The sequence below is a fragment of the Cucumis melo genome, chromosome 10 (assembly GCF_025177605.1).
Source record: "Cucumis melo cultivar AY chromosome 10, USDA_Cmelo_AY_1.0, whole genome shotgun sequence".
Taxonomy (NCBI): Eukaryota; Viridiplantae; Streptophyta; class Magnoliopsida; order Cucurbitales; family Cucurbitaceae; genus Cucumis; species Cucumis melo.
The window spans coordinates 12,324,331-12,349,289 of NC_066866.1; the positions used below are offsets into that span (position 1 = coordinate 12,324,331).

Consider the following 24,959-nt stretch of genomic DNA (forward strand, 5'->3'; position numbering starts at 1 on the left):
AGGTCCATTAGATTCCCTTGCTAGCTCATACAGAATTAACTTTAAACAATATTTTGGAATAATTTGAATTGTTCAAATTAGGTAAAGATAAAAAAACTGACAAATATATGTGATATAGTCGTCAGTTACCATTTTGAAGTAGAGTTTTATATTTAAATATGCTTTAAATATTAATAATACAAACACATATTCATTTTAGAAAGCTCAAAATTGATGGAAATGGTCAAAGTTATAAAAAAGTCAAACTATTAACTTTTGACTTTGAAAATTCAAACTTTGACCATTTTATATTCAAATGTGATTTGAATTTTTTAAAATGAATGCGGATTCATGCTTGATAGATCAGAATTAATCAAGACGAACAAAATGGTTAAAAGGTAAAATGTTAACTTTTGACTTGAAAGAGTCAAAGTTTGACTCTGACTTGAATGATCAAATGACCATATTGTCTTTAGACTAAAGTTAGTCGGAAAATCCAACATTTTGTTGGATAATCCCATTAACACTTAATGAAATAGGTGGCTGCATGAGATGTAAATACCTAACCCATCAAGGTTCGCTAATGGTTAGTGGAATGTTAAGTGTTGAGATTTGACCAACTAATTACATGCAATTTTGCATGTAATTAGATGATTTAAAGTCATTCTTTTCAAATATTGAAAAACCTTTGAAATTTTGGTAATTTTGATTTTACAAAAATTATACCAATTTATTTTTTTCTTTCCCGAATCTCCAACCTAAATCTCACCTCAATTTCCATATTTCTATCAATTTCTTTCACTTAACAAGTCCCACAATCAAGTTTTAAGTCTGGAAAATAGCGGGTCAACTCTAGTGGTTCTTCCGACTTGGAGTTCATGAGGAGATTCCACAAAAAAAAATGATTTAAGATTATGAAAAAATGAGTTAAGATTTGGTAAAAGATCGGGAAAGATTATAGTAGTCAAAGTTGGAGAAAAATAATTTAAAATAATAAATTTTGAAAAATGGATATAAATCTCGGTTTTCAAATTTTGTCTAAATATAATTAAAAAAAATATTAGTTAAGATATGGAAAATTTGAAAATGATTTAGAATGCGACTTTAATGTCTCAAAACAATTATAAGTCTGAAAAATGTAATATTTGAGTGAAATGTGGTCGATATCCTTTGAGATGTGCCGATAAAAGATGTCGAACACAACAATTATTTGGTAGTTTATTGATGATGCCGTTTCTAAGCCATGTACCAATCACAAGGGCCGCAAATACATTCCTTTGCTTTTTGTTAGTACATTTTTTGTTTGTTATTTCGGTAACTCCATTATTTTAGCTTTGTATAGAAAATTTATGCCTTCAATCATAGCCTGCCACCTGTCTTTGCAGTAACTCCAAAGACCAACTGAACTTAAATTTTCCATCTTACCCTTGCTTAACTACTCTATCTCCATCCAACACCCTTACCCTATATGGACAATTTGGTCAATTCGACTTTCCACATGATTCACACCCTTCATATAATAAATAAGACTTCTTTCTTTTTCTTTCTCCGTTCTTCATTTTAGTATTAACCTCACCGTCTGCAATGTCCCCACCGCCGGAGCATGTACCTCTCCTGCCAGAGATGAAGCCTCCTATAAAACCGGCGTCGGTCTCTGGCGCTGTGTTTAATGTATCGACAAGCATTATCGGCGCCGGAATCATGTCGATTCCTTTCACTCTTAAGGTCCTCGGCATAATCCCAGCAGTCGTGCTAATCATGCTTGTGGCTTTCATGACCGACTTATCGGTGGAGCTTTTGCTCAGATTCACTCACTCCGGTAACTCAACAACTTACGCCGGCGTGATGAAGGAGTCATTCGGCTCGATTGGTTCCGTTGCTACGCAAATTTGTGTCATGATTACAAATCTCGGATGCTTAATCATGTACCTGATTATAATAGGTAAATTAATTTTTTTATACTAACTCAAAAATTGATTCAACCCGTAGTTAACTTAGGGTTTTCGATTGTTCATCGAATTGGGGAAATGTCTAGTGAGGTAGGAAATTATTAACTATTTAACGACTTCGATTTATCTCAATTTTAGATTACGATTCGGAACTTGATCTCTGATTGTGTTGTAACTTTTAGGCGATGTTTTATCTGGAAACAAAGGAGGAGGAGGAGGAGAAGTGCATTTAGGAGTATTGCAACAATGGTTTGGAAATCATTGGTGGAATTCGAGAGAGTTCTCGATTCTTTTTACAGTCGTCTTCATTCTATTTTCTCTGGTTCTTTATGAACGCGTTGGTCAGTAGAAATCGATTGAACTGATGGAGTATTATTAGAATGGCGTGGGGATTTGAATAATTTTTGTGCGATATGTTTTTGTTCAGATTCTTTGAGATTTAGTTCGTTTGTATCGGTTGTTCTGGCGGTGGTTTTCGTTGGGATAAGCACTGTAATGGCGGTAATGGCGATTGTTGAAGGGAAAACGAAGAGGACGAGATTGGTGCCGGAGGTTGAAGATGAAACTTCCTTCTTCGAACTTTTCACTGCTGTGCCTGTTATTGTCACTGCCTTCACCTTTCATTTCAATGGTACGTTAACGTTAACACATGAAGTGTCCAGTCCGTACAATGAGGAATCTTTTTTTTTTTTTCTTTGTTCTTTTCAAAAGTCTTTTTGACAAAATACTTTTTCCTCCTTTGGCTTTTTATTTACCATTGGTTTTTAAGATAAATATCAAAATTTAGAATTTTATTGACATTATATTGCACCCATAGAATTTAAAATTTTAACCTATTTTATAAATATTTTGAATATATCTCAACATGTTTTCTAAATTTTAAAATGCTATATTATTAGTTTTATATTTTTATTTTGAGTTTTATTTGATTTTAGATTTTAAAATATTATGTTTCTCATGTTCTATTCTTAATACTTTTTATTTTAAATTTAGTATTTAATACTTTTAAATTTTTAACTTAGTTTTTGCTAAGGTTTATTCTTCATTTGATGTTCATTAACTAATTAAAAGAATTATGAAATGAATTTTTTAATTAATTTTAATTGTGATTAGAAAGAGCGAAAATTAATTGTTTATCATTGTCCTTTTTGTTCTGTCTTGGAATACAAATTTTTTAGTAGATGAGATTTTACGAAAAAAGTTCTTCATATTCATAGGAATAACGACGATTTTTTTTATGTGAATTTGACAATTTGACATAACCGGTGAGAAACCACTATTTATAAATAATTTGGACAAATATCGATCTATATCCGTAACGTGTTGTACTACTTTAAACTATGAATTTTCTCAAATGTATCAATTTAAAACCTATTTTTTTTTATAAATATATATACTAATTTAAATCTTGAATTTTTATAAATGTATTCAAATAAAACATAATAGAGGATTTAATTAAATTGACATATTTGTGAAAGTTTGAGGTTATTAAATTGATGCACATATAAAAGTTCATATTTAAATTGATACAATCTCAAATTGATATAGTTATTAATTAGTTTAAGAGTTTAAATTATTTCATAGTCCAAAGCTAATAAAATTAATATTGACCCTAATAATTTTAATAATAAAGTTGATTCAACTACTTGGTGTGTTAGTGCGTGCTCGTGTGTATTGGTTTTACGCCCAAATTGCAATGAACATATTATAGTCATTGGTATAATATAATAAATTTACATGTAGAAATCAAATACTAAATTGTCTTTGTTAAAACCATATATAGAGATTAAGGGGTACGTTATTATAATTTTAGATTATTATAATTTAATTATAATATTTTAGGTTAAGAGCGTAGAATATTTTAGTTTGAGTTATAATATTATGGGTTTGAAGAGTAAACTATTTTAGTTTATAAAAGAAATAGAAAACATTCTAGCAACAAATAAAAAAGAATAAACGTAAAACAGTAAAAGCGATAGAAAATAGTAAATAGTATTAAAATAGAATTGATGGTAGCTAATTGTGGAATGCAAAATAATATTTCTTGTAACAAGGGGTGATTATCCTTATTATAAAGGTTACTTGCATAAATGGTAAAAAAGCAAAAAATAATAGCATATATAGCACAAGGATAATAATTGCATATATATATATATATATATATAGCACATAGAAATAGTGAAAGACTAAAATACTCATCCAACCACCATTTTGGGTTTTTTTTTTTTTTGCTAAATTTCTCGTTTTAAAAACTATCATTGATAGCATGTATCGCTGATAATTGTTATTAGTGATATATGATTATTTTACACACTATTTCTCGATTTTTTTCATGTTGAAAGCTACCACTAAATAGATACAATTAGTGAATATCACTGATAACTGTTATCAGTTGTTATCACTGATAGCTACTATCGGTGAGCACTTGTCCTTATTATGAATATTTTTTCTTCCGTTTTCTTAAATTGAAAGGTTTTATTGATAGCAATTGATCATAGTTCTTATATGTTGTTATCATTGATATATGCTATCATTAACTTTTAATATGAGAAATATGTTATCAGTTTATATAATTGAAAATGACTATCATATAGTTTTTATCAATGATAGCCACTAAAGGGTAGTGTAACTTTCAATTTGAGACATGTGGTATCATTTGCTATAGTTGGTTGCTATGGCTGATAACTTTCAACTTAAGAAATGTGACATCAGTTGCTATCACTAATATCTTCTATTAACAATTTTGCTATTAATTGATATTCCAAATAGCTATTATAAGTAATTTTTCTATATTGTTATCAACGTAAAATGATATTACTAACATTATCTATCAATGATTGCATTAGAAGGATATCACTAATAGCAACTATAAGTAATATCATTAGAAATGATATTTTTTTATAAGTGATATCTCCTTGGTAAAGATATCAATTTTAAATTGATAAGGTTTAATTAAGCTATCAATTGATACTTTTGGTAGTTACTATCAATGATATTCTTCTATTGCTATTATTTCTTATATTTTTAATAGTTATTATCAATAATATTCTTCTATTGTGTTATCACTTATTATAATATCTATCAGTGATAGCAACAGAAGACTATTAGTCCGATAGCATCTATAAGTAATAACTTTAATAGGCTACTATATATTAATGATATCAATATAATGCTACTGATATCGAGGTATTTTGTTTTTAGCATAAATGGAGAAAGAAAAAAGAGAACAAATTAGCATGTATCGGTAATAGCTTTGAATCACTAATTACATACTATCCATATGATAGCTTCTATCCTTGATAGTATAAATGAAATTGATATAGTTGCAATTTTTGTTGAAATAAGTTATTGGTTTTAGGTTATGCTATCAACATTTATATCATTTAGAAACTGAAAGTTTAAGTTATCAAGGATAAGTTCATAAGAAAAATATTGACATATTAGACATGATTCATTGGTAGAAATCTGGCCCATTTGTATTGATTTAAGAAAAAAATGTTTTTCAAGAAACTTAATTTTGTTTAAACTCATTATTATGAAAATGGTTTAAAATACACTCAAAAAAATAGTTTTTGGTAGCTTCCAAACACTTTAATTTTTTTCAAAATAATTTATTTTTTAAATTAAATACTTGAAAATGTAATCCAAATTCACCGGTCTTCACTGATAGTATAATATCAATGACATCTATAGCCTAAGAGAAAGGAAACTAAAAGGAAAAATTGACATTTAAAAAAATTTTAGAACATGACTTGTCAAAAATTGTCATTTTTTCAAATATTGTTCATTTGTGGTGCAGATTGCATTTTTTTTTTCTCATTGTGCTATATGGTATAATTTTCCTTATTATAATATTAGATAATACTTTTCCCAAACACCCTCTATTTAGATAACAAGTTTAAACTCGAATCAAAAGTGTTATGTGAAAAAAGTCTAGACATTAACCCTTGAATTAACTTTGTTGATATTGGAGAATGAAAGAACAATAATAAGATCAGGGTATTAAGGAAGAAATGAAAAAAAATAAAAAAGGAAAAACACAAAGAGAAGAGAAATAGAGAAGCATTAAATCATATATTAAAACAAAAGAGAGAACCATAGGATAGGAGTGATAATAATCGTCCATAATAATCATGGCAAGTACAATAATAAAAATAATAATAATAATAATAATAATAATAATAATAATAATAATAATAATATTTATTATTATTATTATTATTATTATTATTATTATTATTATTATTATTATTATTATTTAAGGATTAAAAATATTATATGTAACTTTTGAAAATTTATAAGCATTATTGAAGTAAGGTTCAAAGTAGATAAGAATTTTTGTCTATAACCTAATGACTTTTTTTTATATATATATATATATATATATATATATATATATATATATATATATAAAAGCTTAAGGTTAGATTACAAAATTTTAAAGACATTATTGAATAAATAAATAAATAAATAATTGTTTCGGTTTTGCCTATTTTCAATACAACAAAAAAGAGAGAGATTTGAAATCTTTAATTTGGTTGATAACATTTATTAATTTGAGCTATATTATTAAAAATGACCCTTTTATACATAAATTAATTCTACCATATTAATGATTATAGTCTTATTTTCAATTTGGATTTAAATCAAACCTTAATAACAGTCTTCTTTCCAATTTGCAAACCTTAATAACACAACTTAAAACCGACAAAATACACGTTTTAACCTTCATTAAAATTTTTAGTATTTTTCACATTAATTCTCCTTGGTTACAAAGTTTGAATTCATTTATCCTTTTTCTAATAACATATTTTCAATTCAGTCCCTCTCATCTATTCATATTTTTCAATTAATTGGTATTTTTCACATTTTATGATTTATCATTAACAGCGATTACACAATTTCTTAACAAATAACATCTCTCTTGTTAACGTCGTACTATATGGGCAGTTCATCCAATAAGTTTCGAGCTTCGAAACTCGAGAAATATGATGACGGCAGTTCGAGTGGCTCTCATTCTATGTGCCATCATATACTTCACCATAGGCATTTTCGGGTACTTGCTATTTGGGGACTCTTTAATGTCGGACATTTTAACCAATTTTGATCAAACTTTTGGTTCATCAACAGGAGCTAATTTGTTGAATGATATTGTGAGACTTAGCTATGCATTTCATCTCATGCTGGTTTACCCTTTGCTCAACTTCTCATTAAGGTCCAATATAAATGAATTGTTGTTCCCAAATAGGCCTACTTTGGCTTCAGATACTAAAAGGTTTTTTACCATAACGATGGCTTTGCTTCTCTTCTCCTACTTGGCTGCCATTGCTTTCCCAAATATTTGGTCCATTTTTCAGTTTATGGGCTCGACCTCGGCTGCCTGCCTCGCCTTCATCTTCCCTGGAGCCATTGCCCTGAGGTACGATTCTCCATTGTTCCCCACGAATTTGTGTATGTTAATGTTTGTTTAGCTCAAAATTATGAGGATAAAGCTTGGTTTCACAGCCATTTGTTTGTTTTTTTCACACCATTTCTTTATTATTGAGTAACTTATTTCAATTCTTGGTCCGTTTTTTCTTTTTAAAATTAAACTCCTTTGTTTTTTTCCCTAACACTAAGACTTGCATGGATTCTAAAATAGTTAGACCAAAATGTTGATAACAAAATAAATTAATAAATCAACATGTGAAAAAGTGTGAAAGTAGTGTGTTTAATGAGCCTAATTGGATAGATGAAAATATATCAGTAAGTTACCTAAAATATATATATAGCAAATATCACATAATTTGAAGTAACTTACAAATATAACAAAATTTAGATAATTTTTTGTTATATTAGTGATAGATATATCACTGATCATAAGAGTAGAGAAGTTTATGAATATGTGTAGTTCTTTAAAAATTATTGTTGTATATAGACTTAGTTATTGGTCCTAAGGTAATATTAATTCTAATTACCCTAATTTTTAAAACAAAATATTATAAATAAAATGCTTGTTACATAAGCCTTAAATTATATCAAATAATGCTCCCCTTGTTCCTTTTTCTATTTTACAAATGTTTTTTATTTCAATTTTTACTTTGTTAATGGAAAAATTTTCATACTAATTTTCAAGAAAATTGAAACTGTTAAACAATGGAGGGCACTGTTAAGATTAAATTCACAAAAAATTATTAAGGCATATATTTTTGGTTAAAAGAATCAGTTAGATTATTTTCAACCTTTGTATCGATTTCAAAAGCTATATTATTTATATAGTAACTAGTTGTTTGTTTTGATAATAAATTGAGGGTAGAATCGAATACTTAATCTTAAGATTGATAGTTCAAGTATACTACGTAGGATGGTCATTTGTTTAGATATGTGTATATATGTGTATATGTACATATATGGGTATGCTGAAACTATTATATATATATATGTGTGTGTAAGCATATACTGAAAATATTACGTTGATGTAGTTATTACTTACACCTGTAGGGATGTGAATGGAATATCCACAAAGAAAGATAAAATGGTTGCTTCAACAATGGTATCTCTGGCAGTGGTGACCAGCATTATTGCTATTGCTACAAACATAAACAAGGCATTGAATAACAAGTTTTAAGAAATGATTATTATCATATGTTTTGGGAATTTCACTTTTTTGTTTTTGGGTGATACAAATTAATTCTGGATTTATTTTTTTTAGAGGAAGAAAATAAAGTGGGTTTATGTGTAGACTCCTTTCATCCTTTAAATCCAATATCGTATATTTTGTAGCCTATTGTATAACTATGAATTCCATTTTAAGATTATAAATTTTTAAAATTTAGGCACGTTTTTTTTCTTTTTATCATTTTCAAAACTTGATTTGGTTCTCAAAACATTAATGGTAAATAGATAAAAAAAAAGAAAAATAGGGTTTATAAGTCTAATTTTCAAAGATAAGAAATAAAAAATTAAATGAATATCAAATAGAATGTTTTATGTTGAAGTAGAATAGGTAGGTTAACTTATTTTTAAGGTACAATATAAGGAAAAAATATAGTGAGAGAAGGAAATTTCCTTGGCACACCCTCTCTCATCCCATAGGTGTTTCTTAATCTATCGATTTAGAAAAACGTCAACAAATCTCAAGAAGTCTTTACAGACGTTATTTTTGTGTGGACATGCATAGTGGTCGAAACTTTTTCTCTGATCACTTTTGTTGATGTTACACCGGCAAAAATGACCACACAAGTAAACACGTGGACAAAAGATTTATTTCTGCCCTCGAAAAGTACGTTGACAGAAAAACTTTTTATCCACGAACGTGTTTCGTCAGCATAACTCTTAAAAGATGAAATATTACCCCTCTAAACTCATAAATGTTTCAAGGTTACCAATAATGGTGATCCCAAATAGGCATTATGTTGAGGGGTTATATTGAGACACTACTAGAAAAATGGCATACCATGACAGTTCACTAAAACCCAAATTGAAAGAGAGAAGAAAAAACTATCATAAATGCCAAAATTCGCACTTTTGGTAGGAAAAGATAGAATTTTTCGGATTCAAAGAATTTTATGATAGTTTTACAGTTTTTAAGTGTCATAAATATGTGATAATTTTTAAATATCACTGAATATAAATAATAAAATAATAAATATTTATTTTAAATTAAATGAAGAGAAAGAAAAAAAAAAGATTGATTAAAAAAATTTTAAAAAGAAAGTCTAAAGCCTCTTTTCTCTCCATCTCCACGATACTACCCCAAAACTCCATTTTTCATCTTCACATTTTTCATCTTAAACTAACCTAAAACTATGGCTGCCACGACAGTGATGAACGATGCAAAATGACGGCAACCACGAATGATGACCGCCAATGGTGACCTTCAGTGGTGATCGACGTCTGACGGTGATCCACAACAAAAACTAATCAGCTAAACTCGAAAGGCTATGTGCGATGACTCCACGCGAGCTCCACGCCAATGACCAGATCTCTTTCCTAGTTTTTCCTTTCGACGACTATGGTCGAGAAGCTCACCGACGATCAGATCTCTGAGTTCAAGGAGGCCTTCAACCTCTTCGACAAGGACGATGATGGTATCTTTTCTCAGATCTCTTTCTATCTTTTCAATTATTTTTCATTAGATTTGGCTCTCTATTTTCTTTTTTCTGGTGTTTTTTTCCTTTGATCTAGGGTTTAGGTTCACTTTCAGACTATTTTTTTTATGTGCATATGATAAATTATGTTGCTTTTTTTTTTCTTTTTTTATGTTTCCAACTTTTGATTTAGGATTTTGTGTGTGGATTTAGTGATTTGAATTGAGTTGGATTTACTTGCAGGTTGTGTTGGAATTTAAGTTCTAAAACTCGTAGTTTGTAGTTAAAACTATATTCTATCTAATAAAGTGTTTATTGAGGATTTATTAGTGAAAATAGAATACTATAATCTTGAATCCAATAAACTAAGGTCTAGAGACTATCTAGTGTAAACTTGAACTTTATGTAAAGACATAAACTTGGATTAAGTTCAAGTGTATAGCCTAAACGGTCTATAGTGAATGAATAAGGTTGGACACCTTATTCTGGAAACATTATGGATGCGGTCCGCTTTGTAGTTAGTACAAATGATGTGATCCTAAATCGTTCATGTAGAGACATAAAAGTGGGGGCATCCTATGCAAAGAGTTTGCATAAGACTGGAACCATAAAATAGTCACATTTAAGTTATAACACCGTTGACTATATAAATAGACTATTTCGATTATGATGACCTAGGTAACTTAATCTTAATCCTGAGCTAACTATGAACTTTTGTTCAAACGATATTATCCTTAGATCTGCATAGGTAAGGGTAGCTCAATGATGTTGGCCCAATAAGTCTCCCATTTCAGGGGTAAGACCGAATGGATGGCTAGGGACATAGGGTGCAAGACGTAATGTACCCCTACTCGCTTTAGGGTTAGTAGATAGGTTGTTCTCTTAAGGACTGGATCCAAGTCTTGAACAAGGGATCCCACCCTCTCATTGGTTCGAGAGGGACTCGATTTATAGGTTGTACCTTAAACTAAATGTTCAATAGTGGATCAGTGGGACTTAAGGAACAAGATATAATCTCGGGGGTAAAATGGTATTTTGACCCAGCCGAGGTTACAAACAACCTGTGAAGGATTAACTTACTGATCATGGTTATATCAAATGGACACAAATATATCTATAGTAAGGGGAGTGCAACTACAGGACTTTAGTGGAATAACTCGTTAGTTAACGAATGTTGATCAACTCGATCTAAAATGGTTTTAGCCAGTTAATCTCGGATCATTGGAGTCCACGATCTATAGGTCCATTAGGTTCCCCTGTTAGCTCATTCGGAATTAACTTAGAACAATATGTTGGAATAACTCGAATTGTTAAAATTAGAGAGAGAGAGAAACCAACAAATATGTGTGATATAGTCGTCGGTTATAGGGCTTTATGTTTAAATGTGATTTAAATGTTAAAAATATGAATATGGATTCATATTCGAAAGCTAGAAATTGATGAAAATACTCAAAGTTGTGAAAAGTCAAAATGTTTACTTTTGACTTTGAAAAGTCAAACTTTGACCGGCTTTATATTCAAATGTGATTTGAATTTCAAGAAAATGAATCCGGATTCATGCTTGGAAGGTCGAAATTAGTTAAGATGGACAAAATGGTAAAAAGTCAAAATGTTGACTTTTCACTTTTGACGTTGACTAGAATGGTCAAATGACCATTTTGCCCCTTCACCAAAGTTAGTGGAAAAATCCGACATTTTATTGGATGGTTCCATTAATTCTCAGTGGGCTACGTGGAAGCTTATGGTGATGACACCAAGCCTAATAAGAGAAAATGAAATGATGAATCAATCCACTAATGGATAGTGGATTGTGAGGTGTTGGGCTTTGGTGGTCCAATTACATGCAAATTTTGCATATAATTTGTCTATTTATGGGGCAATTTCAAATGGAAGAAGAAATTTTGCCATTTTTGTAATTTTTGAATTACAAAAGAAAACATTTTTCTCTCCTAAATCTCACATCAAAATCCACCTCCAAATTCAATCTCTTTCTCAATTTTTCCTACTTTAAACGAGTCCCACAATCCGGTTCCAAGTCCGAAGAATAGCGGGTCAATTCTAGTGGTGGTCTGATTCGAATTCGAGAGAAGAATTGGAGCTTCGGGAAGCTACAAAGGTAAGTATTTCTTTTAACCCTAATTTAATGAAATTGGGGTTGTGTTTAGTATGCATGTTAATCTCTAAATTAAGTTTAGTTGCAATTAGAGTAAAAATTCGATCTTATATCTGCTAGTTTCATATGCTTTCCATCATGTTGTTTTTTAGTGATGCTTTTTTTATGTTTCCATTTTACTGACTTTTATCGTTGATCCCATAAGTAAGAAGACCAAATATGTTATGAGATACAATTTTTGGGGCAAAAAACAATGCTCTTTCAGTCTCATTCTTAGGAATTTACAAGTTAGATCTCCTCTGTATTTTCCAGTAGGTTGTCGTTGAAAGTGTTATTCTGGAGCTTTGAGGTAAGGTTTCGTTGTTTTAATTAGGAATCTTGTAAATTTTGGAGCACCTATTAAATTTGGACTTAAATTTATCAATGCCCATCATGTTTAGGTATTAAATTCGAGTTCTTTGAAGAATTTAGCTACTGCCTAGCCGGAAAGGAGTGATTTTTTTGGCATTTTGGCACACTTTAGATAAGATTCTTCAGCGACAGGCCATAGACAGCAAGAATAGCTTCTTCAGCGACAGAAACACCTTCAACAATTTCATGATCGTTTAATGGAAAATTCTCAGTCAATCTTGGCAGCACAGGTTAGCCTTTTCTTTAAGCTAAGACTATTAACTGCTTACTTTTTCACTCTATTGACAGCAATCATTTGAATCAAGGCAAGCAAATATATTAATTGCATGAGACAAGCTCTTTACCTTGCACAATGCAATGTTGCTGAAATCTCAATTAATCAAAGTCTTCTTCATTTACTTCACTTCAATTATTATCTACATGTTTAATAGCACCGAACAATTTTATACTATTAGGCTCTGGCTATATATTGGTAATACACAATTCTATTCATAAATCTTCTCCTTCTTTGTAGATCAGATAGATTACTTATCGAATCAATTTATAATTATTAGAGTTGTGTGCTACATTCATAATTGAAGTAGCAATACTTCGGTTGGAGGTGCTTGATATAGAACATCAAACATGGATGGTAAACTTGGATCGGACAGTCTTCCTTCTTCTTGCTTTTCTTCAGCTTCTTCATGCTATTTGCACATATAGGTAGACCAATATATAATTTGAAACCTCTAAGTGATAAATAAATGCATTGGTTGAGGTGGTAATTACAACATGATGGTCTAAAACCTAGCTTGTTGGTACCAAAACATGTATATTCATTCTATCATTCTACAAACTCTTTACCAACAATTGTACAAATATTACAAAGTGTATGTTAACGTATATATATTGATGGTTTGTTTCCATATGGGTGTGTTGTATAGTACTTTGTGCCTGAATTGGTTTGTGTAATGGCAGGGCGACAAGAAAAACAGGACTAAAAAAAATCGGGCAAACAACAAATGTAATAATGGAGTATATGACATTTGAATTTAAAAAAAAATGTCATGAAAAAGGTATTCTTGACAATTAATTAAAGTCGTGCTAAGTGAAATGATGACAATTAGTCATTGTCATAAAATATAAATAATGACATTTATTATCTGTCAATAATACTAGATATGTGATATTTATTTTTTGTCATAAATATAAATAATGACAATTATTATCTGTCATCAATAAGAAATACGTGACATTTATTTTTCGTCATGAAAAACATCTATTATGACATAAAACTATTATAATAGATTTTCCATGACTGCTGGAACAATGACTGAAAATAACTGTCACGAATTTTAGATATGATAGAATTTAATTGTCATTGTTGACCATTTTTCTAATAGTGAGGATCCCACATTAGAATCACAATCTAGAAAAATCCTATTTTGTGCAGTTGAACTATGTTCGCTTTGGCACCAAGGGTTAACTTTGTTGTAACGTCCAAATTTGAGGTAATTTTATTTGGAGGTAGTTTTAATTGGTTATCTTTAATTCATTAGGTTACAAGTTGGTTTATTTAAGATTAATTTGTTATTGGATGTTAATTAATTTGAATAGAGATTAAAGAAAAATGTTGATTTGTTGGAATATGAATTAATAATTAAATATAGGTTATTTTACATAAATGTAATAAAACTCAAGCAATATTTACGACCCATTTAACAAAAAACAAAAGCCCATTAAGCCGGTAAAATATTTTTAAACGATTTGTTCTTCGTTTTAAATCTTCTATTTCACATGCACCATTTTCGACAGGATTCTTTGAAGCTACTCTATCTTCCACATATTCAAGAATATCAAGATTGTTTAAATATCATTTTAACATTATCTAAACGATCATTTACCATTGTCAACATGATCGTTTACCATGGTCAATTAGATCATTTAAATTTAAAGCCTTTTTTTCATCGTTTAAAAAGAAATAGATGATCCTGTTAATATGATATAAATGATCATCATAGTTAACACAATCTTAGATTTGAAGCAATTTTCCTATCGTTTAAAAAGAACTACACGATCGTGTGGATATGATCCTAAATGGTCGCTTATCATAATAAGCACGATCATTTAGTATAGTCAACACGAACGTTTAATTGAAGTCTTTCTTCTATCGTTGAAAAAACTACACGATCGTACATCATGACCTAAATGATTGTAAATCATTCGTTTAGACTGTAGTACACGATTGCTTAGAAGAAAATTACTCACGGGTACGTGTGGCCGATTAATAGTATGTTGACCAACTCATTTTTGGTATTTCTCATTGTAGGCCTGTGGGCTTTTTTCGTTTTCGAAATTGTTCTATAGAGTGTAAACATATTATCGGTTTGTTATATTTAAAAAAAAACCCCTTATATATGTGTGTGTGTATGTATGTATACAGGAAAGTTTTCATAAATGTAACAAACTATAAAAATATTTACGACCCGTGTAACAAAGCCGATAAAGTTATTCATTTTCTAAATATTCTAGGTTTGCCCTTCCATCTTTCTTCTCCTCTACGAATCGTCTTTCTTCCTTTACTGTTTTTTCTTCGTTGTGAATCGTCTTTCTTCTTTTCCTCCTCTTTTTTTACATCCCAAATCTGATTTCTTTCTATAATCTTTCTTCTTTTCTCTTTTTTTTGCTGCGTGCATCGTTTTTCTTCTTTTCCTTCTCCTTTTTTTATGTCGTTTAGATTTGTATAACCAAATCTAATATCTTTCTATCGTCTTTCTTCTTTTTTTTCCTGCGTGTATCATCTTTCTTCTTTTTCTCTTCTTTTTTACTTCGTTTAGATTTGAGGTAACCAAATCTGAAAGATTGTGTATAAAAAGAATCTTGAAAAAAATCGTTCCAAAAGAATTAAAAAAAAATCGTTTAGCCAAATCTAAACGATCATATACCAAAAAATCTTGAAAAAAATAAGCGATCGTGTAACCATATCTAAATCTAAACGATTGTGTAACCAAATTAAATGATAAAATTAAAAAAATAAATCGTTTAGATTTGGCTATTCAAATCTAAATTACCAAATCTGAACGATCGTGTACCAAACAATAGCCAAATCTAAACGATCGTATACCAAACATATTACGCGCATTGTTAACGAGGCATTTTTAGTATTTTTCAGAGTGGGCCTATGGGCTTTTTCTGTTTTTAGAATTGTTCTATGTAGTGTAAATATTTTGTCGCTTTTTTTATATTTTTTAAAAGACCTTATGTGTGTATATATATATATTTACGAGATCTTTTTAAATATAGTAAAATAAACTAAAATATTTACGACATATAGCAAAATTTTAGACTCTATCAATGATTGACACTGATAGATTTCTATTATTGTCTATCAATATGACTGATAGAAGAATATTAGTATCTATCATTAATAAAATCTAAAATTTTGCTATATGTTGTAGGTATTTTTTCAAATTTGTTATTTTTTCCCAATTCCCCTATATTTAATCGGATGAAAGGAAAATTGGATTTTAGAGATATATATTAATACATATTTGTTTTAGGTAAGTAAAAAGGTAATATAGGGTTGTGTTAGGTTAATAAATACACGTGGGGAAGTGTGAACAGCTGCCGCCCAGACCTCTTCCTTGAGCTTCTAACAGTCAGCCGACATACCTTATAACTTCGATCTCCTAAGTCGTCAACACGTGTTGCCGCTCTCTTTAAGTCTAAAAAAGTTATAAGATAATCAATAAAATCTTTAGTTAATTCTAACGTAATTAACTGTTGTAATAACTAGAAGAAGAACAAAAATAAATAACACGCGAAGCTTTGTAACCCAGTTCAGTGAATACCACCCACGTCTAGAGAGCTTTACACAGCTCAGATGTGTAATATTATTAAGATTCACAGTTGTCAATATGTTAATATAATACAAAATAACTTAAAGAATTCAGGCTCCTCATAAATGTATGAATGAATCTTCTTGAAAATAACTTCTCACTCCTCCTGAGTTCAAGGTAACCTCTTGATCATCAATTTTTCTTTCATATTACTCATCATTAATCTCATCACAGATCAACATGTTGAAACCATAGTTAGCTAATCATACTACCTTCGTTCGTTCACAACTCTGCTATGCTTTTAAATTAGAAGCACAATAATCTCTCAACGTCCGTAAACATTAGGCTCAAGCTCCGTAATATATATATATATATATATATATATATATATATATATATATCTTCAAAGAAAATCTCAAAAAGATATTTATAAAAGACTCCTAAAATAAAGGAAGACCTTTTATCTTTTTGAATTTAAATATCTTATTAAGTAAAAAAAATCTCATTAATTCTTTTTGACAAAATACCAACAAACTCCTCATTTTGTCAGAAAAGGAGATTTCCTTTCAAGTTCAAGTCAGTGCTTCTCAAAAGATTTCCATAGTGCAGAAGTCAGGAGATGACCACTTTATCAAACATATGTCAACACACCAGATCAACTCACTCATCAAGAGAAATTATTAAACATAAGCTTCAAATGATCATCATTTCATTTTTTTTAATTCATACCAAAATGACAGCAGTAAAAAGACAACAATAAACATCATATAAGCTTATATGAGCTTCTTACATCTTTAAAAAAAAAAAAAGAAACAACTTCAAAACTTCATCAGAAACAGCTTTAAAACTTCATCAGCTACTACTGCCCCTAAACTTCACAACCACTCTTTTCCCCCTTTAACCTGAAAAGAAACACTACTCTTGAGCTGGATCAGTCAAACTAGAGGAAGAGATAAGAGTCTTCAGATGTCTATTAAGTAAACCAACCTCCAATCTTCTATCAGACAACAAATTTATAGATGTAGAAAGAGCTCGAGAAATCAGCATTCAAATGAACCAGTAGACTTGAGAAGAATCAAGACAAAGGAACATGAATCTTCACACCAAACATTCCAATATGCCGTAAGAATTGATTATATATAAAGAGGTCAGCATCATTAGACCCAGCTTTAGAAAACAAACCTTTCTTCAACAACCTAACTAACGAAACGTCATCACTCTCATCCAAATCCAAAGCAGACATATGAGACTCAGAGACAACAGGTTCAGATTCGATATTATCAAGAGTAATACCAGCAACATTCTCATCATGCAAGGACACACTCAAGCTATAAAAAAGAGTTACCTGATTCTTCTTAGATGGCAATCAATAGGATCTTCGAGAAGGAGTGCTCTTAAAACGATGACCACTCATTCGAGCACCATGCATGTTGGTTCGGGTGTCAAAAACTTCAGCAACAACTTTGGGTGAATGAACTTGTTTCTTTCCTGTACATGTATTCACTATTTTTAAATACGAAAACCTACATGAATGTGAGCTTAGAATTTGCAAAGATGAAGGGGTTTCTTGAAGATGAGGGGACTTTAAACAAAAAGTAATTTCCCATTTAAAATATTGACAAATTAAGTGACCTCTAATAAAGGCAATTACTGTGCAAACGTGTCCATAAATGTAGGCCACTTTGGTTTTCTTCACGTCCTCCTAAATAAAATAATATTTAAAAATGTTTAAATCTTACAAACACCTAAACCAGCTCTTAGGTGCTCAAAAGAGCTCGCATCCAATAGTTTAGTAAATATATCAGCCAACTGAAGATTTGACCGAACATGCTCAAGAGTGATAATTTTTCCTTTTATAAGTTCCCTGATAAAATAATGCCTGATATCGATATGTTTGGTTCTGCTGTGCTGCACTGGATTTTTAGAAATATCAATTGTACTCATATTATCACAATAGAGTGTCATAGTTTCCTGTTGAATACCATACTCTTGGAGCATTTGTTTCATTCATATAAGATGAGTACACTCACTTCCTACTGCAATATATTCTGCCTCTACTGTAGATAATGAAACACAATTTTGCTTTTTACTAAACTAGGAGATAAATTGTTGTAGAGAAAGAAACATCCTCATGAAGTGGGTTTCCTATCATCTGAGCACCAATCCATCTTACAGTAGCCAACAATAATTCAATTTGAATCATAAGAGTATAATACTTCAAACTCACTTATGCCATCAACATATTTGATAATTCTTTTAACTGCAGCAAGATGTGAAACACGAGGATCAGATTGAAACCGATATGTGAAACACGAGGATCAGACTGGAACCGAGTACATATGCCCACAACATAGGGAATATTAAGTCTACTAGTCGTTAGATAGAGTAAGCTCTCAATCATACTTCTATAAAGTTTATGATATAGAGTATCTTCATCACTATCTTTGGTAATTTTAACATGTGTAGCAGCGGGAGTCCTATTTTGCTGGGATTTTTCAAGGCCAAACTTTTTAACTATGTTTTTAGCATATTTCTCTTGTGTTATATAGATGCCCTCCTTCCTTTGCTTAACCAGAAGGCCAAGGAAATAGGACAACTCCCTAACCATGCTCATTCCAAATTTGACTGCATAATATCAATAAAATTATTCACGAGCTCTTCTAGAAATCTTCCAAAGATGATATCAACAACATATATTTGCGCAAAAATCAAATCTTTGTCAGATTTATTCATAAATAAGGTCTTATTAGCACCTCCTCTGGAATATCCTTTGTGATCAAGATAAATCATGAGTCGTTCATACCATGCTTTAGGTACTTGCTTTAGTCCATATAGAGCTTTAATGAGTTTATACACATGCTGGGATAAATCGGATCAATAAAACCTTTAGGTTGAGCTACATACACTTCTTTATTTAAGTACCCATTTAGAAAGACACTTTTAACATCCATCTGATACCATTTGACTTTTTCAACACATGATATGCTAAGTAGGAGTCGAATAGCTTCAAGTCTAGCTATAGGTGCAAGGGTTTCATCAAAGTCCCCTTCTTCTACCTGAGAATAGCGTTGTGTAACCAATTTGACTTTGTTTCTTGTTACAAATCCCTTCTCATCTGTCTTTTTTTTAATATCCATTTGGTTCTTATAATGTTTGCTTCCTTAGGTTTAGAAACCAAAGTCCATACATTGTTTTGTTTGAATTGTAATAGTTTCTCTTGCATTTCATTTATCCAGAATTCATCTTTGAGAGCTTCATTGACTGATGTAGGCTCAATGGATGAAGTGTAGCAAATATTAGAAATCATCTTGGCATAAGCAACCTTATCCTTCTATATGGTAGCAATACCAGCAGAGGGATCTTCAATTATGGAACTGAATGGATGATTCTTTTGAACATGTGAAGATGGAACAATTTCACTTACATTAGTCATTACATCCTAATTCTTAGTTGATTTAAAGTTATCACCACAGTTAGTAACAGTTGTATCAACTGAAAGAACCTCACAGCTACTTTAGGTGCAACAAAAGGTTGAATTGATAAATCATCATCATCACCTATTCGTTTGTACAACGACTTTTCATTATCATTCACCACCACATTTATAGTCTCCACAACTACTCTTGTTCTATTATTGAATACTCTGTAGGCACAAATATTATGAGAATATCCTAGAAAAATCTCTATATTCAATTTAACATCCTATTCTCTGTGATACTCCCTATCTGCAAGAATATAACAAATACTCCTAAAAAATTAATACTTAACATTAGGTTTCCTACCTTTCCATAACTCATACAAAGTTACAGATATACCAGAACGAGTAGTAATCCTATTGTGAATATGACAAGCGATATTCACAGCTTCAGCCCAAAACTAAAGTGAAAGAGTTTTGGCATGAAGCATAGTATCGGGCCATGTCTTGTAGAGTTCAGTTTTTTCTCTCTGCTACCCCACTCTACTGAGGTGTTAAAGGTGCTAAATATTCATAATGAATACCTTCTACTTCATAGAAACTGTTCAATTATTCGTTCTCCAATTCCTTCCCATGATCACTCCTAATTCAAACAATATTCTTCCCTTGCTCACATTAAAGGTTTAAACATAGACTGATGCACACTTTGGCAGTATTTGATTTTGCTCTGAGAAATCTTATCCAAGTGAAACGAGAGAAATCATCCACATCAACAAAGACATATTTTTTTCCTCCAAGACTCTCTGTTTGCATAGGACCCATTAGATCCATGTGTAGAAGTTCTAAATCTCTATTTGTATAACACTCCTTCATACTTTTATATGATGACTTGATTTGCTCCCTTAGTTGGCAGTTACCATAAAAGAACATGATGTTTGAGTCAATATTAAGAATTCCCACAATAGCCTTATTCTTTATAGCTTTACTAGTAATAATTAGACTAGCATGTCCAAGTTTCTTATGCCATAATCGTGTCTGATCCTCTTTGGTTAGATGATACAAATCAGTATTGTTTGACATCTAGTGGTAACAGTTATCAGCCTATCTACAGCCATTTTTAAGGACTCGTTTATCAGCACCAATCATAATACAATTGTCCTTACTGAAATTAACAATATAACCCTGGTCACAGAGTTGACTAACACTAATCAAATTTTCTTTGAGTCTTTCAACATATCTCACATCATTTAAACATGGTAAATTGTGTTTCTCAATATTTCATTTTGCAAGGATTCTTCTTTTTGCACTATCAGCAAAAGTAACATGTCCAAATGAACATTATTTCAATTTAGAAAAGAAGGATCTATTCCCAGTTATGTGTCTGAAAAATCCACTATCAAAATACCATGCATCAGTTGATGATTGAACTTTAGTAAAAGCAATATTACGTTTCTCTGAATTCTTGACTCTTCTCACCTTACAACTTCTTTTTTTATTTTGATTAAATAAGTTTAATTTTTGCTTCTGTAGACGTTACATAGCATTCTGATATTAGAGTTTTTATCTCTATAATGCATAACAGAAGAGCCGAATATGACCTCTCTTACCACAATAATGGAAAACCCGACTAGTTACTTTTGATGAAGAAGCAATACTACGTACAGTAGCAAGAACAAATTTTATACCATTTGTCTGACTGATTCTTTTTTCAGATGAGTTAAAGCCAAAACCACATCTATTTGAACTAGATTGTCCTGAGTTTAGTATTTGATCTAGATTTTTTGATCCTTAATTTAACATTTTTACTGACTTCATAGTCTAATCATACTCTGTTTGGATCTTTTTTAATCTTTGTTTTAAGGAAGATATAACTAATAACAACCATTCATTTTCTTCCATTTAATCTTCAATTGTTCATAGGAAAGACTGTCTTCACTTTCTTCTTCAGAATCTTCAACTTCATCTTCAGCTATAGAATCAGTTTCGATGATATTATCAATGAATGAATTCATAAACCCATCATTTTCCTTACTATCATCAATTTCTTCATCAGATAAGGTAGAATAGAAATTCTTCTTTTGTTTTCTCAGAAACGCGGGGCATTCAGCTTGATAATGATCAAATCCACCACACTCCCTGCATTTGTATGTCCTACCTTCACTATCTCTTTTTCGAGTGTTTTCACTATCTCTTCTTCGAGTGTTTTCACTATCCCTTCTATTATAAATTTTACCATCTATTCTTTTAAAACTAATTAAATTCATGGAGTTAGACTCAGTTGAATTCATATCTCGGAACATCTTTACAACTTTTGAAAATTGTTTTGTTCGAAGAGCTATTGACTCATTTACATTTGGTTCACTTGATGATTTGTTATCAGTTGACTCTTCTTCATAAATTGATTTAAATGCAATGTCTTTGCTTTTCTTATTTTCTCTATCTGATATGGTTATCTCAAAAGTGACAAGAGATCCAAACAATTCATCCAGTTTTAGTGTAGTTATATTATGTGCTTCCTCTATAGCTGTAACCTTCATGTCAAATTTTTCAGGTAGAGAATGCAACACCTTAAACACTATCTTGGATTCGGGTATCTTCTCTCCAAGGTTAAATGATTCATTAGCTTTTTTAGAACTCTCTCATTGTAATCACAAACAGTTTCATCTTCAGACATCTTTAAGGCTTCAAATTTTGATGTTACCAACTGTAACCTTGATATTTTAACTTTTGTAGTACCTTCGTATGCAACCTCCAAAATTTTCCATGCTTCTTTGGTCGAGCTACAAGAATTAATTAGTTTCAACACATTCAAGTCAACACCATTAAAGATAGCATTAAAAGCTCTAAAAGTTTCCACATAGGCTTGCTCTTTAGCATCAGTCTAGTCAACTTTCGATTTAGGAATAGGATGACCATCTATGGTAACCATTGGTGGTTCCCATCCAGGTACAATAGCTCTCCAAGCTCTCCCATCAAGAGTTTTGAGAAACGATATCATACGAGGCTTCCAGTATGAATAGTTTTTACTATCAAGTACAAGAGGACGTGAGGTTGAAGGACCTTTCCTGATCATCTTCATTGATTAGCGACCCCTTTTGATACAATTTGAAAAAGTCATGAGATAATCGATAAAACCTTTAGTAGCTAGAAGAACAACAAAAGTAAATAACACGCGAAGCTTTGGTAACCCAGTTTGGTGAATACCACCTTCGTTTGGAGAGCTTTACATAGCTCAGATGAGTAATATTATTAAGATTGATAGTTGTCAATATATATCAATACAATAAAGAACATTTTTCTCATGCATATGACTATCTTTAAGTACAAGATAACTTAAAGGATTCAGGCTCCCTTTGAATGTATGAATGAATCTTATTGAAGATAACTTCACACTCCCCCTGAGTTCAAGGTAACCTCTAGATCATCAATTTTTCTTTCATATTACTCATCATCAATCTCATTACAGATTAACATGTTGAAACCATAGTTAGTTAATCGTACTACCTTCGTTCGTTCACAACACTGCAATGCTTTCCGACTAGAAGCACAATAATCTTTTAGCATCCGTAAACATTAGGCTCAAGCTCTGTAATATATATATATAAGTATCCTCAAAGAAAATCTCAAAAAAAAAATTTTATAAAAGATTCCTAAAATAAAGAAAGATCTTTTATCTTTTTGAATTTAAATATCTCATTAATTAATAAAAATCTCATTGGTTCTTTTTGACATAATACCAACAAAGTTGTCATTCGTCTTTAAGTCGACGCTTCACGCCATTTCTACCCTCCAAGCGATGCCATCGAGCTCGTTTTCCTTGTGTTCTTGTATGAGGCAAATGTTTCCCGCCCGCTGCTGGATCTGTTTCGCCATCGCAGCTCACCGATTTGGATTTTGGGTGAGTTTTGTGATGTTTTGGTAGTTTTTTTAATGTTCAATACCCATTCAAGAGTTATATTAAGAAATGATTTTTGAATAACTCAGAGTTTGTTCTTTATTTTTAATGTTTAATTTGGAGAAGTTTTGGAAACTTTGTCTTCTAACAAGGTCATGATTGAAATTCCGACGTAAATTTGGTATGCAGTTAAAAGGAATTAAGGTTTAATTTTAATCTATGATTTAAATGGATAAAATAATTAATTAAATGTGTCTTGCTTAGGGTTGATTTGAAAAGTAAATTTCAACCCAAGGATTTAACTCTAATCTTAAGGTCACAAGTTTACTATATTGGGTTCTCGACCTGAGTAAGATTAAGATTGATTATGTGACTATGTATTGAATTGCTATAATGTGCATTGTCAATGTGAAGAAATTTCAAACGAAGGATTTGTAACGCACCAAAAATTTGGAACTTAATTTATCGTCTTAAGTGTAATTATTGGAACATTGGAAGTAATTGAGGAACTTGATTATTTTGAAATTGTTTTTAATTAAGATTTAGAGTTATATAATTACCTTGTTTTGGATAATAAAATTGGTAGAGTTATATGTTGATAATAAAGATAATTGGGGAAGGAGAGAGAGAATTGATTTTTTTTTTGTTAAAGGTAATGGTGAGATATTATTTGGAAAAAGAAAGAGAAAGAGAAGGGATTGATGTGATTGGTTGAAATTGAAAGAGGGAGATTTTGATGGGTTTAATGGAAGAAAGAGAGTGAGATTTTTGGGGAAGAGAAAAGATAATAATAATGATAAAGAATTATTATTATTGCATTAAATAGCTCCCTATTCATCTTCCCCTTCAACCAAACCAAAAAGAAAAAAAAAGAAACCCTAGCTCTAAAAGCGCCGCCGACACCCTCCTCCCTCGCCGCCGCGCCGCGCTGTCCGCCCAAGCCTTCCGTCGGGCCTTCGCTGCAAATCAACCCGAACAGATCAGCCGAGCCGATCGACACCCATCCGAGCCGCCACTCTTCACGTCTCCAAGCCATCGGACCCGTGATGCCAGCCCGAATCTGGAAGCTCGTACGCCGCGCCTTGTTCACGCGTAAACCTGACCCGATCGCGTCTCCGCCCCGCTCCCAAACGCAACACCTATCGGACCGCGTCTCTTCCACCTACAAGCCGTCGCCGAGCGCCACGTTCCATCCCCGCCGTCGCCCGAGCTGGAAACGCGACCCGCACGCCCAGCTCTGCGTAAATTAGATCGATCCGCATCACCCTTTGCGACTCGAGCTGCGCCGCACCTATCCACGCCGTAGCCGA

At 31.3% G+C, this 24,959-nt stretch overlaps 1 protein-coding gene across 1 annotated transcript; it reads left to right on the forward strand.

Moving 5' to 3' along the window:
- Nucleotides 1-1,521: 1,521 nt before the first annotated feature.
- LOC103496715 (amino acid transporter AVT6C-like) lies at nt 1,522-8,746 on the forward strand. Its single transcript, XM_008458681.3, has 5 exons — nt 1,522-1,921; nt 2,111-2,269; nt 2,356-2,559; nt 6,879-7,347; nt 8,409-8,746. Exons 1-5 carry the CDS (start codon nt 1,564-1,566, stop codon nt 8,533-8,535), a joined length of 1,317 nt encoding a protein of 438 aa, XP_008456903.2. The 5' UTR covers nt 1,522-1,563; the 3' UTR covers nt 8,536-8,746.
- The last annotated feature ends 16,213 nt before the right edge of the window (nt 8,747-24,959 follow it).